Source organism: Bubalus bubalis, chromosome 3 (genome assembly GCF_019923935.1).
Source record: "Bubalus bubalis isolate 160015118507 breed Murrah chromosome 3, NDDB_SH_1, whole genome shotgun sequence".
Classification (NCBI taxonomy): domain Eukaryota; kingdom Metazoa; phylum Chordata; class Mammalia; order Artiodactyla; family Bovidae; genus Bubalus; species Bubalus bubalis.
In genome coordinates this window covers 38,067,610-38,079,780 of record NC_059159.1, presented here as the reverse complement: position 1 = coordinate 38,079,780, position 12,171 = coordinate 38,067,610, and the positions used below count along the sequence as shown (strand labels likewise).

The 12,171-nt window shown below is 56.3% G+C and overlaps 1 protein-coding gene across 12 annotated transcripts in view; it reads left to right on the top strand.

The window, feature by feature from the left end:
- Nucleotides 1-12,171, top strand: part of SPNS2 (sphingolipid transporter 2) — a 39,031-nt gene that overhangs the window by 24,908 nt on the left and 1,952 nt on the right. For 8 of the 12 annotated variants that reach the window (XM_045164883.1, XM_045164881.1, XM_045164886.1 and 5 more), the window contains 10 exons: nt 1,940-2,076; nt 6,121-6,272; nt 6,509-6,575; nt 8,077-8,219; nt 8,517-8,669; nt 8,794-8,983; nt 9,296-9,361; nt 11,187-11,285; nt 11,381-11,544; nt 11,829-12,020. In XM_045164883.1, the coding sequence (XP_045020818.1) occupies nt 1,940-2,076; nt 6,121-6,272; nt 6,509-6,575; nt 8,077-8,219; nt 8,517-8,669; nt 8,794-8,983; nt 9,296-9,361; nt 11,187-11,285; nt 11,381-11,544; nt 11,829-12,020 (1,363 nt within the window). Of the gene's footprint in view, nt 1-1,939; nt 2,077-6,120; nt 6,273-6,508; nt 6,576-8,076; nt 8,220-8,469; nt 8,670-8,793; nt 8,984-9,295; nt 9,362-11,186; nt 11,286-11,380; nt 11,545-11,828; nt 12,021-12,171 lie in introns of those variants that run through there. The other 4 variants (XM_045164882.1, XM_045164890.1, XR_006640808.1 and 1 more) reach the window with 4 other exon arrangements.

Here is a 12,171-nt window from a genome sequence, read left to right as displayed (position 1 = left end):
ACATTTATCAGCATACCATGGAATGAGGAACAGAGAGGTTGTGACCTGCCCAAGGTCACCCCGCTGGCAAGGAACAGAGCTGAATTCGAGCCTGGGCAGTGTGTCTGGAGTCCAGATTCTTGCACCTCTCTGCTGTGCTGATTCTGCAGCAGGCCCCCATCACCCAGTTGGGATTACAAAGTATCCTTACACCCAAACACACTCTCTGTCTTCCTCCAGAGGATAAGAGACAGTCACGCGGCCCCAGCCTGCCCTCCTCCCTCCGTCTGTCTCTTCTGCTAGGGGCACAGGCCTGTGAGGGACCAGCCAGCCCCTGTGAATGTCCAACTTGGCGGTCAGAGGCCACTCTGTCTGCTCACCCGGCCTTTGTCTGGCCATCTGCCCGTCAGCTGCGGGTCCGCCTTCCAGGAGGAGGAATCAGGGGCTGCTTCTCTGCGTGACCTGGCGCCTACCCGGCCTTGCTGGCCTCTTCATCCCACCTGGGACCCCCAAGGCCCCTCCCATCCTGCTAGAGCCATCCCCATGGGGTCCTCTAAGACTCTGCTGCTCTCTTGTTCTGGAAGAACAAAACCAGGTCACCTCACGCCTCAGCTCAGCATCCTCTGGTGTCTTCCTCTGTCACTAGAAGCCATAGTCACCTCAGTGGGCCACAAGACCCTGCCCCATCTGGCCTTTCCTCCAGGTCCCTCTACATCAGCTACTCTGCTCTCTGTTGTTCCACAAATACGCTAAGCCCACTTCTGCTCCAGGACCTTTGCATTTGTCCTCAATCTAATATCTGAATGATTCATCTCCTCATCTCCTCCAGGTCTTTGTTGAAATGTCACCTTCTCTGACCTTTCTATTTTAAACGTTTACGCTTGTATTCTTTCTCTGACACGCTTTTCCTATCTCCTTTTTCTTCCCTTTTCCCCTCCTTAGCACTTGTCACCACCTGACATACTATATTTTTAATTTTATTGTCTGTTTCTCACTAGAATGAAAGCTTCAAGAGGCCAGGAATTTTCGTCTTTGTTGAATGGATGAAAGGATGGATGAATGAGCGAGTTATTGAATGAATGAATGAACAAAGAAATGACAATGTTCCTAATTGTTAGGAAAGCCTCTGTAGCTTACTGGGAGTTAGGGTGGTTGTGTGATCAGGCCAGCATGAGACCTGGGTTTCCAGGTTCAGTTCTGCCCTCTTTTGCTGTGTGGCCTTGGGCAGGTTCCTTTCCCTCTCTGAACCTCTTTTTCAAATATAATAAAGAGAGCGGTATGGCAAAGTATAAAGGAGACTGGCTTGAATCGGGCAGATAGTAGGTCAAATCCCCACTGGGACACTTACTGCCAGTGGGGCTCTGGGCAAATCACTTCTCTCTGAGTGTGTGTGAGAGAGAAGTGACATGGGACAGGGGTCAGAAGGACACACAAGATTCTGATGCGGTGAACCCCCAGAACAGCCCCTGGTGCATAAAAGTGTTCACTGAATAAATCTTTACGCTTTTAAAAAGTGAAAATCACTCAGTTGTGTCTGACTCTCTGCGACCCCATGGACTATACAGTCCATGGAATTCTCCAGGCCAGAATACTGGAGTGGGTAGCCGTTCCCTTCTCCAAGGATTGAACCCAGGTCTCCTGCATTGCAGGTGGATTCTTTACCAGCTGAGCCACCAGGGAAGCCCAAGAACACTGGAGTGGATAGCTTAGCCCTTTCAAGTACCCGAAGGGCTCACCTTCTGCTGAGCATTGAAGAGGATGTAGTTGTGCGGTCTCCTAACCCAACGGGGCTGTCCTGGCTCCCCTGGGCCCGGGGCCTGGCCGAGGCTGCCCCTCTTGGGTGGGGGCTGCTTCCTCAAAAGGCACTTGGTCTCTTTCTGGGTGATCTGAGCAGGTGGGCTGTGCCATGGGACCCTCCCACACCCCTGCCCCACCCCTGAAACTCTCCTTTCCCATGCAGTTTTCATCTGCAGCTTCATGGTGGCCGCCCCCATCTTCGGCTACCTGGGTGACCGCTTCAACAGGAAAGTGATCCTCAGCTGCGGAATTTTCTTCTGGTCGGTGGTCACGTTCTCCAGCTCCTTCATCCCCCAGCAGGTGAGGTCTGCCCGGGCTTCCCACCCGGCATTCCTGTGCATCCCGTCCACGTGTCCTGGTTCCTCCAGGGGGTGGCTAGTCTGATTGACCTGTCCTAGTCTGGACTGGGGTTCCAGCCTGTTGAGTTCAAGTGTACTGTGATGAGGGGGTCTTTGGGTATTTCGATACACTGGCCTTGCTGATGGGCTTTCCCTGTGCTGGGCTTGAGTTGAAGGACTCGTAGCCCAGTAGGACATCTTAAGTCTCCCTGAGCTGGTTCTGATTTGCAGAGAATGTGAGAAACAGGGGGAAGCAAGTCGGGCCAAGGAGTCAGGACCTTGGGTTCTAGTCTCAGCTCTGCTGTCATCTTGCTGCGAGACTCTAGATATATCATCACCTTTCTCTGGGCCTCACACAGTTTGCTCTTTGTCCAATGGCCAGCCAGTTCCCTGGATCAAAGTCCTCTGGAAATAAACATCAGTTTAACCTAAGGAAGATGTTTCTGACTTGGCTCCCATAGTTCAGGGTTTGAAGATCCCAGTTCTGTGGCCCATTCAGCTTTGTGATCTGGAGAAACTTGCTTTACTTCTCTGAGCCTCAGTTTCCTCATCTTTAATAGGGGGATAACACTTCTCTGCTTGAAGGGCTGTTGTGAGAAAAAAATGAACTGGTGGATGTCCACACCCTGACACATACATGGAAGGTGTTCAACACATTTTTATTTCTGTTCTTTCTTCCAAAGAGGAGATATGTTGCTCTGATAGGTAGTGAGTGTCCCATCGCTAGGGGTGTTCAAGCAGAGAAAGGACAATCACATGATGGCTATTGTAGATGGAGATAGAGGAAGAAGGGGGAAAATCAGGTCTTATCCTCAGGGAGTTTTCAGCCTAGGGGACAAAAGAGGAGACACTGGCCTTGGGAGCATCCAGGCTGGGGGTGGGAAGATGTGACAGGAGCTCCCACATTCAGACTTTCAAGATATGCAAAGTGCTGAAAGTCCTCACTGAAGAGAGACAACAGTCTTTGACATCCATATAGTCAGGGAAGACTTCCTGGTGGAGGTGGCGCTTGAGCTGGGCAGGCAAGACAGGCAGGTTTGGCCTTTTGGTGAAGATGGCACGGGCTGAGGGAGCAGCCCTATGGAGGCACAAATGGTGTAGAGTGTTGACAGGTCAAGGAGGAGAGTGCTTTGACTGGAGAGGAAGGCAGGGACCAGGTCATGGAGAGCCTTGACTGCCAATTTGGGAGGCCTGAACTTCTTTCTGGGATCCTGGGAGAGTCTGAAGAAGGGAAGGGTGAGTCAGATTTACACTTATGGAGAGGAGGTTGGAGGTGAGGGCAGAGAGAACTGGTAGATTTGGGGGTTCCAGCTTTGCTTCATGGGGGCAACTTCAAGGAGGAGGGTCAGGTCAGCTAAGCTCCAGACCTAGAGCATCAGGTAGAGCCTGATGGCCACAGTCAAAAATGGGGACTGGACCAGAAGAAGCTCCTGGGCCCCCTCTGGGTCTTGTCCTGCCCACGAGGCTGCCTCTGGAATTGACCAGTGAGTCTAGGACCATGATGTCAAGTCTGAGCACTGTTCCGGGTGTGTGGAAGGAAAGGAGAGCTGGGGAGAGAAGATGAACAGAGGCAGAGGGAGAAACAGATGGGCCACTCCCAATTCATCTCTAAATTCACTGCTGTCATGTTCTGAGTCCCATGGGGGGTTTTGGTGGACCTTGGCAATGTGATTCTGAAGTTAATTTGGCAGAGAAAATGCCCAGGAACAGCCAAGAGCATTGTGAAAATAACAGTGAAAGGGGCCTTGCCCCATTGGTTATCACAACATGGCTATTCTAACTAAAACAGCAGAGGGATAAACTAAGAGATTGAGGAAACAGAGTCCTCCTTTTCATGGAAGGATGAAAGTTGCATCTCAAATAAATGGGGTTGGAAGGACTGGCTGTCCATCTGGATGGAAGATAAAGTATGGTCTGTATTTCTAACCACACTTCAAAATAAATGAAAATAGATGAAAGTAAAGTCAAAAGCAAACTATAAAAATCAACAAGAAAAAGACAAATAGCTCAGTAAAAAAAAAAAAAAAAAAAAAAAAAAAGGCAAAGGATAGTGAGAGGCAATTCCTGAGGAAGATCCCTAAAGGGCAATGTATGTAGGAAGAGATGGTTCTCTGCTTCAAGAGTAAGGAGAGCACTGCAAATTAAAACAACAATGAGATGCCATTTCACACCCATCAGATTGGCAGCAATTAAAAAGGCTGACAGTACCAAGTGTTATTAAAGCTGCTGGTGGGAGTGTAAATTGGGAGAGCCTCTTTGGAGAGCAAAGTGGCAGGATTTTATAAAATTCTGGGTACACCCCAGAGCCCTGCCTTCTACTTCGAAGTATATGCCGAAGAGAGAAACTCCACCTCATGGATACGAAGTGGCGGGTGCATGCAAGGATGTTTGTTGTAGTTTTGTAATAGAAAAAAAGAGACAGGGAGAGAGAAGACAAATAGTCTAAATGATCATGACTAGGGGGATGCCCAGATAGAATGGGGTGTATTCATGCTATGAGATTCTTGGCAGCAAATGAATGAACGAGATCTACATCAACCAGCTGAAATGGGTTTCCAAAAGATGAAGGGAAAAAAAGCAAGTTGTGGGACAAGATGCATGGAGAAAAGCATGGTCATTTGATTTTTTTTTTAAAGCACACAGGGGACACTAAATGTTGTCCCCTGGTATGTGTACACACAGGCAAAGGTAGAAGTCATGACAAATGTACAAGACACCCAGCTCTAGCGGGAGGAGTGAGGATCAATGGGATCCTTTGTCAAAGAGGCTTTATCTGCCTGCTCTTGTAACCGAGGAGAACAGGACATCATTCCCATTTTTTTCTCTTTCTAAAATAAACACAAAAGAAAAGAGAATATATATATATGTATATATATATATACACACACACACATATATATATACACACATATATATATATAGTTCTGGGATGGACTAGCCCTTCCTGAGCAAGATATGAAATTCAGAAACCATTAAGGGAAAATCAGCAGCTGGGACAGCATTGAATTAAATAACACAAAATAAAGCTTCTGTGTGATGAAACTCCCCGTAAAAAAGTGGAAAGAAAGATGATGGTGGAAAATATTTGCAACCTATCTAATAAACATCAATTCCCATGATATATAAGAAGCTAACAGAAACCAATGCAAGACAGACAAAGAATCCAACAGAAAACTAGGCTAAGGCTGTGAGCAGCTGATTCCCAGGGAAAGAAGCACAGGCAGGGGCCAGGGGAAGGAAGACGGAGAGTGAGAGGGTGAACGAACTATGGAAACGAGAGGCACAGAGAGGGGTGGGCAGGACCAGCGATGGGAGAGAGGGCTGGGAAAGAGATGGAGAAACAGGGAGACCCGGAGGAGGGTTGGATGTGGGCAATGCTGGGCCGGATGGGTGGGCAGGGTGGGGCCAGGGGAAAATGACCAGGCTTGGTTCTCAGGCCCTGGGCAGCTGGGGGGATGGAGGGGCCGGTTCTACATCAAAGCGGGTAGGACCACTGGCAGCTGGCAGGGCCCCACCCTTCCCGGCTCAGCTGGGCTCTGCTCTTTGATGTGTGATGGGGGAGGGGTGCCGGGCCCACTCGGCTTGCCTTGCCCACTCCCCGTGTGCACTGGGTCCTCAGTGCTGCCAGGGTCAGCCCAGCGGCCCTGTTGGGGATGGGACTCAGAGTGCGGCTGGCTTGAGGCTCCCGAGGTGGGGCCAGAACCCAGGGAAGAAGGCTCCTAATCGGTGGGGCTGGCAGTGGAGACAGGCTGTTGCTCTTGCCACACCTGCAACTCTCAGCCTGTGAATGTCCAGCTCCATCCCAGTCCTGGGCCCAGTCTGACCCACTATTCAGAGGTGGGAGCTGAGGCCTGGAGAGGCCTGGGGTGTAGTTGTTGCTCAGGCAGTGCTTGGGCTCCATCCTGGCTCCGGGGCCCCGCAGTGGGTGGGGAGCAAAGCGGGGACCAAGGATGAGCAGGCAGAGGAGCAGGACAGTCTCCCAGCAGCCTGCACCCCTCCCCCACAGCACTTCTGGCTGCTGGTCCTCTCCCGCGGGCTGGTGGGCATCGGCGAGGCCAGCTACTCCACCATCGCGCCCACCATCATCGGCGACCTCTTCACCAAGAACACGCGCACGCTCATGCTGTCTGTCTTCTACTTCGCCATCCCGCTGGGCAGGTGAGGGATCCGGGCAGGGTCCCCTCGGATTTCTGACCATCCCCTCTCCTTGATGTCTGGCTCTCTGTGACCTAAACATGCGGGCGGTCAGCGTTGAAAGCCGCCGGGACCAGCTCTCTGGCTGGCTGAGGGGGGTGTTGGGGTGGGACAGGGCTGGTGGCCTCCTAGACTGGTAAGCATCCCCTGACCCCCACACCCCTGCCCGTCCTAGCCTGACTACGTTGTTTTCTCTGCAGCGGCCTGGGCTACATCACCGGCTCTAGCGTGAAGCAGGCGGCCGGAGACTGGCACTGGGCCTTGAGGGTAAGGACACCTCCCCAGACCAGCTCTTGCCCAGGGTCACCCAGAAATTCGGGGACAGAGCCCAGGCCTGGCTCCCTAGCTTCCCACTTTGCAGACCTGGGCTCTTCTCCATGAGCCCACTTTGAGGTGTTGGGGAGCCAGACTTGCCCCCGCCACCCTCAGGGGCCGCAGTCTGCGAGGACGAAGGAAATTCCAGGTTCATGGTGGCACTTCCTGGTTCAAGCTGGGGTTGGGGGGGCACTGCGCCAGGGTGGGACTGAGACAAGACCTCTGTGTGGGGCCACTTCCTGTCCTGCAGGAGGATTCAGCACAAGTGTGCCAAGGCCCCAGGACGGTGCAATCAGAGGAAACAGAGATCCCCAGTCTAGTGAAGGAGAGGAAGCTTAAGACAAAGTGTTTTTTCCTCAAAAGCAGGAAGGAAGCAGCCTCCGTGGAATTTTTTAATGGGGGGTGGGGGAGACGGCAAATGGAGAGGAACTCCCCAGCCCACGAGCTGCCAGGGCTGGTGGGGGTGGGTATAGATTTCCCTGTTCCCATGAGCGGGTGGAGGAGCTGGCAGATTGGAATCCAGGCTCCCAAGATGTGCTCCTTCCATCCGGAAAGAGGCCTGGGGCCTTGGAGGTTCTGTTCTTGACACTGGGCAGGATGCAAGGAAGACCCAAAGGGGCCCTGAGCCTCTGTTCTCCAGGGACCCCCATGCTGCTGCAGCTGCTTAGTCGCTTCAGTTGTGTCCAACGCTGTGTGACCCTGAGGACTGCAGCCTGCACCTCTGTCCGTGGGACTCTCTAGGCAAGAGTACTGGAGTGGCTTGCTATGCCCTCCTCCAGGGGATCTTCCCAACCCGGGGATCAAACCCGGGTTGCCTGCATTGCAGGCAGATTCTTTACTGCCGAGCCACCCACATGGGCCCCTCCCAAATGATCACCTACTTGATACGTTAGCTGGAAGTTTCATGCCCACCCTCCCCAGGGAGAGGAGCTGGCCTGGGAAACTTGCCCAGACCCAGGGAGGTGGGTCAGAGCTGGTATCTGGCCCCTGATCCCAGGAACTCCCCTTTCCTAGTTCTCATCCGCCCACCTACCTGTCTTCCTTTTGTACCATCCATCATCCATCCATTTATCCATCCTCCTATGTTTCCATGTGTTAATTCATCCACCCAGCAATCCATCCATCCAAGCATTCATACATCTGTCCGTCTATTTAGCAATCTATCCTCCTTCCTTCCTCCATTCTGACCATTCCTCCCTCCTTCCCTTTCACTTTCAGTCCCCTCTCCCGTCCTACCCCTAGTCTGGACAGCCCATTTGGAGCCCACCTGCCCTTTGTGCTAGCTTCACCCCTAGTGGCTTTACCCAGTCTGGAAGGCTGGGCAGATATGAGCCCAGAGGAGGAGCCCAGGGCCCAGAGAAGGCATGGCTGCCTGGTACCCCTTCCCAGTGCCAAAGAGAGACAAAGACTCTGGGGCCCTGGTGTCCTAACTTGATGCACCCTGCCCCACCAGGTGTCCCCCATCCTGGGCATGATCACGGGAACGCTCATCCTTGTCCTGGTCCCGGCCACGAGGAGGGGCCACACCGACCAGCTTGGGGGGCAGCTCAAGGCACGGACGTCATGGCTCCGGGACATGAAGGCCCTGATCCGCAAGTGAGTGCTGCTGGGAGGGGTCCAGTGGGAAGAGGGAGGGGTTCCGAGATGAGCGGACATCCCCCCTTGCCTGCTTGGCCGGACTCCCTGGCATCTCCATTGTCGACAGTGCTGAGACCACTAGTGTTTATAATTCCTGAAGCCAGAGCCCTTGGCCCCAGACCCTGCAGGGAAGGCATCTGAGGACTTCTGCCCTTGGGGGGAGGGTGTGAGGGAGGAAAGTCTGCCTCCTGGGCCCTGCCATCCACAGGGCTGCCAGCCTCCGCGCTCAGTGTCGCTGCCCCGGCCTCTCTCCAGCCGCAGCTACGTCTTCTCCTCCCTGGCCACGTCGGCCGTGTCCTTCGCCACAGGGGCCCTGGGCATGTGGATTCCGCTCTACCTGCACCGTGCCCAAGTCGTGCAGAAGACGGCGGAAACCTGCAGCAGCCCGCCCTGTGGGGCCAAGGACAGGTGGGGCCGGGCCCGGGGGTTGGTGCCAGGGGCCGGGCGGGGGGTGGGTGGTGAGGGATGCGGTCAGCCCCCATACCCCAGCTTTGCCCCCTAACCCACGCCCCACTGTCCTCTGTCTCTGCAGCCTCATCTTTGGGGCCATCACCTGCTTCACGGGTTTTCTGGGCGTGGTCACGGGGGCAGGAGCCACACGCTGGTGTCGCCTGCGGACCCAGAGGGCTGACCCACTAGTGTGTGCTGTGGGCATGCTGGGCTCCGCCATCTTCATCTGCCTCATCTTCGTGGCCGCCAAGAGCAGCATCGTGGGGGCCTATGTGAGTGCAGGGGGTGGGTGCAGGGGCTCTGGAGCAGGAAATGTGGGGGTGGGAGATGCCCCCCACCACTGGAGGCTCCAGTCCTCTGTCCCTGCTCTGACCAGGGCTCTGGGTGCCTTTCAGGGCTGTGGGCCTGGCTTGAAGCCTGTAGATTATCCACAGATTTCTCAGGAGCCTGACTGCCAGGAGTTGGGGTAGGGGAGGCTTGTGGGGGGCTCCCTGCCAGCAGCCAGGGTGCAGGGAGCAGCCTGGGACCTATAGTGGGTAGAGCGCCCCCTGATGGTTGTTCTGGTCTTCCCCGACCCCGGACAGATCTGCATCTTCGTAGGGGAGACGCTGCTGTTTTCTAACTGGGCCATCACCGCGGACATCCTCATGGTGAGGCAGGCCATGGCTGACTGCTCAGGGCAGCTGGGGAGGGCGGGTGAAGGGATGGGAGAGCTGGCAGAACTTGTGAAGGGAGACAGAGGGGATTTTGAGGGGTCTGTATTGGGCCAGTGCCTGGAATCAGAGGGTTGAGCAGGCAGAAGGGAGGGATGTGGGGACTGGGTGCAGAAGGGTAATGTCTGGAGGACTAGGTTTGTGGCCGGGAGGCTGGCAGTGCCAGGCTGGCACCGACGTGGTGCTGTCTGCCAGCGCTCCGCCCCCAGGGTCTGAGCTCCTGTGGACTCTGCCCTCTCTGGCTCAGCCTGGGTCCCGGGCGTGCCTGCCCGATGCCTGTGGCTGGGCTGGGTGGACAGAGGCTGTCTTCACAGGGCCAACAATGGGCTCCAGACCAGCCAGCCAGGGACAAAAGGCTGTCTGAGTGGTGGCAGGGGTTTGTGTCCTTGAGCAGGGACAGGAGCAGTCTAGGAGGGACCCGGAGGGGCCTGTGGCCTTGACTGTGGCAGCAGTCTGGGGGTGGTGGTTTGAGATGGGGTGACATGTGGTCCTGATCTCAGGGATCCTCCAAGTTGGGGCCAGGAGAGGGTTGAGAGGAGGGTATGTGGGGGACTGACTGGTGGTGGGGAGAGTGTCTGGGAGGTACTGGGGGTGGGACCCTGGGGGGCAGGGAGGAGGAAGGACTCCTCAGGGGCCACCTTCAGGGCACCTGGGGTTTGCTGTCAGAGTACGGGTCAGCCTAGGAGGTCAGATTCTGCCTGGGTGTCGGGCCCCTGCCATCTCTCCTCCTCCAGGAGGCCTTCCTTGCCTCACCTGAGCTTCCCTGCAAATCTGCTTCACCCAGGGTTGTCTCTCCTGACTAACCCCTGACCAGCCCGTGGCTAGAAGAGTGGGAGGTCTGACTCAGCTCTGCACCTCAGCATGGTGCCAGGCTCGGGTGGCAGGGGTGGGGCGGGGTCACTGCACACGTGGGAGTGACGGTCAGAGTGAGACTGAATCAAGTGTCCTTGGCGGTAGGCAGGACCCCTGCTCTGCCTCTACTCCCGGGGCAGCCCCAGCTGCTGACAGGGTTTGGGTCCCAGGGAAATTGTGTCCCATTTTATTAAGTGTCATGGCTAAGTGACTAATTATTCCTGGAAACGGGGCCATGCAATCGAGGTCTCCCCTCCCCCCGCCCCCAGTAACTGGGTGCCTGGTGGGCACTAGCTGCTGTCATAGTCTGTCCACAAAGGGTGGGGTTCTGGGGCAGGGGGCTGCCCAGGGTACCCGCTGAGGTGGCTGCTGCCCACTCGCCGCTCCTCTGCCACCAGCCCTTCTGTCTGGCCTTGGCCCACCCGGCTTTAGAGCTGTGGCCCCTTGTGCGTCAGGACCTGCTTGGTCTAGGTGGGAGGGTGGGTTTTGGGGGCCCAGGGGCTCCGGCAGTCGGTGCTGGGGGTGAAAGTGGAGGTTCTTCCATTCATCCTCTTCACCAGCATCGCCCATCTCAGCCAGCCTGGGCCTTGGCAGGGCAACCAGGATGGGTCTCTCCCCTGTGGGGGAGGTCAGGGCAAGCCTGAGGCTGGGGTTCTGGCCCCAGGGCGGCCGTGTGCCATCTCTGTGCCTTTGGGCCTCGGTTTGCCCATGACCAGTGCGCTTGGCTCCCTGGCAAGGGCCAAGTGCAGGTGCTAAGGCAGTGTGGACTTAGGAGCTGGAGGAGGGAGTGGGGAAGAGAGGAGAACTTCCTGTGAGGCCATGGGAGCATCAGAAGTGTCGGGCCCCCTGGGATGAGGCCAGGTGGCTGCACCTGGCTCCCCTGGCCTCTGACCTGCCACCTCTTGCGCAGTATGTGGTCATCCCCACCAGGCGGGCTACTGCTGTGGCCCTGCAGAGCTTCACCTCCCACCTGCTGGGGGATGCCGGAAGCCCCTACCTCATTGGCTTTGTGAGTACCAGGGACTGCAGCGGAGGGGGTGGGCGGGCGTGGGGGCTTTGGGAGGCGGCCCCGCCCTGACATCCACCGACTCCCCCACCCCCCAGATCTCTGACCTGATTCGCCAGAGCACCAAGGACTCCCCACTCTGGGAGTTCCTGAGCCTGGGCTATGCCCTCATGCTCTGCCCCTTCGTCGTGGTCCTGGGTGGCATGTTCTTCCTGGCCACCGCGCTCTTCTTCCTCAGCGACCGTGCCAAGGCTGAGCAGCAGTGAGTTGGCAGCGTGGGTGGGGGTGGGCCTGCTGCGGCTGTGACAGGGTGAGTGGGTGGGTTCACCTGGCCGACGAGGTCCCCGCCTCCAAGAGGTGTGGCCTGCATCACTAGTGGGAGCCCACGGTGGCACCGGGGTTTGTGTGGTGGGTCTAGACAGAGTGTTTCTCGGAAATGAATGGTTTTCAGAGCTGGGACTCTGCTCCTTCGTTTTCCTCTCATCGTCTGACTTCTTTCTCCTCTCCTCTTTACTCCCCCCTCTCTCTCCCCTCTCCCCACTCCTGGGCTCTCCCACCTCCCCCTGGGGCTGACGAGGTCCCTGCCCAGCACGTCCGGCCCGCCGGCTCCCGCGATGCGATGCTCCAGAGCAGTGCCCGGGCCCGGCCCCCGCTGATGTGCCACCTTGACCCCCGCCCGTCTCTCCCCCAGGGTGAACCAGCTGGTGATGCCTCCTACATCCATGAAAGTCTGAGGCAGTGAGTGCAGGCTGGGTGGGTGTGGGGGGCGCTTCTTGTGGGAGGGAAGGGGTGGGGATCTCAGAATGGGGAGCCGTGCAGAGGGATGTTCTAGACTCCCTGTGAGTCACCTCCTGCCTGAGCACATCCCAGCCCCAGGACTGGTCCTCTT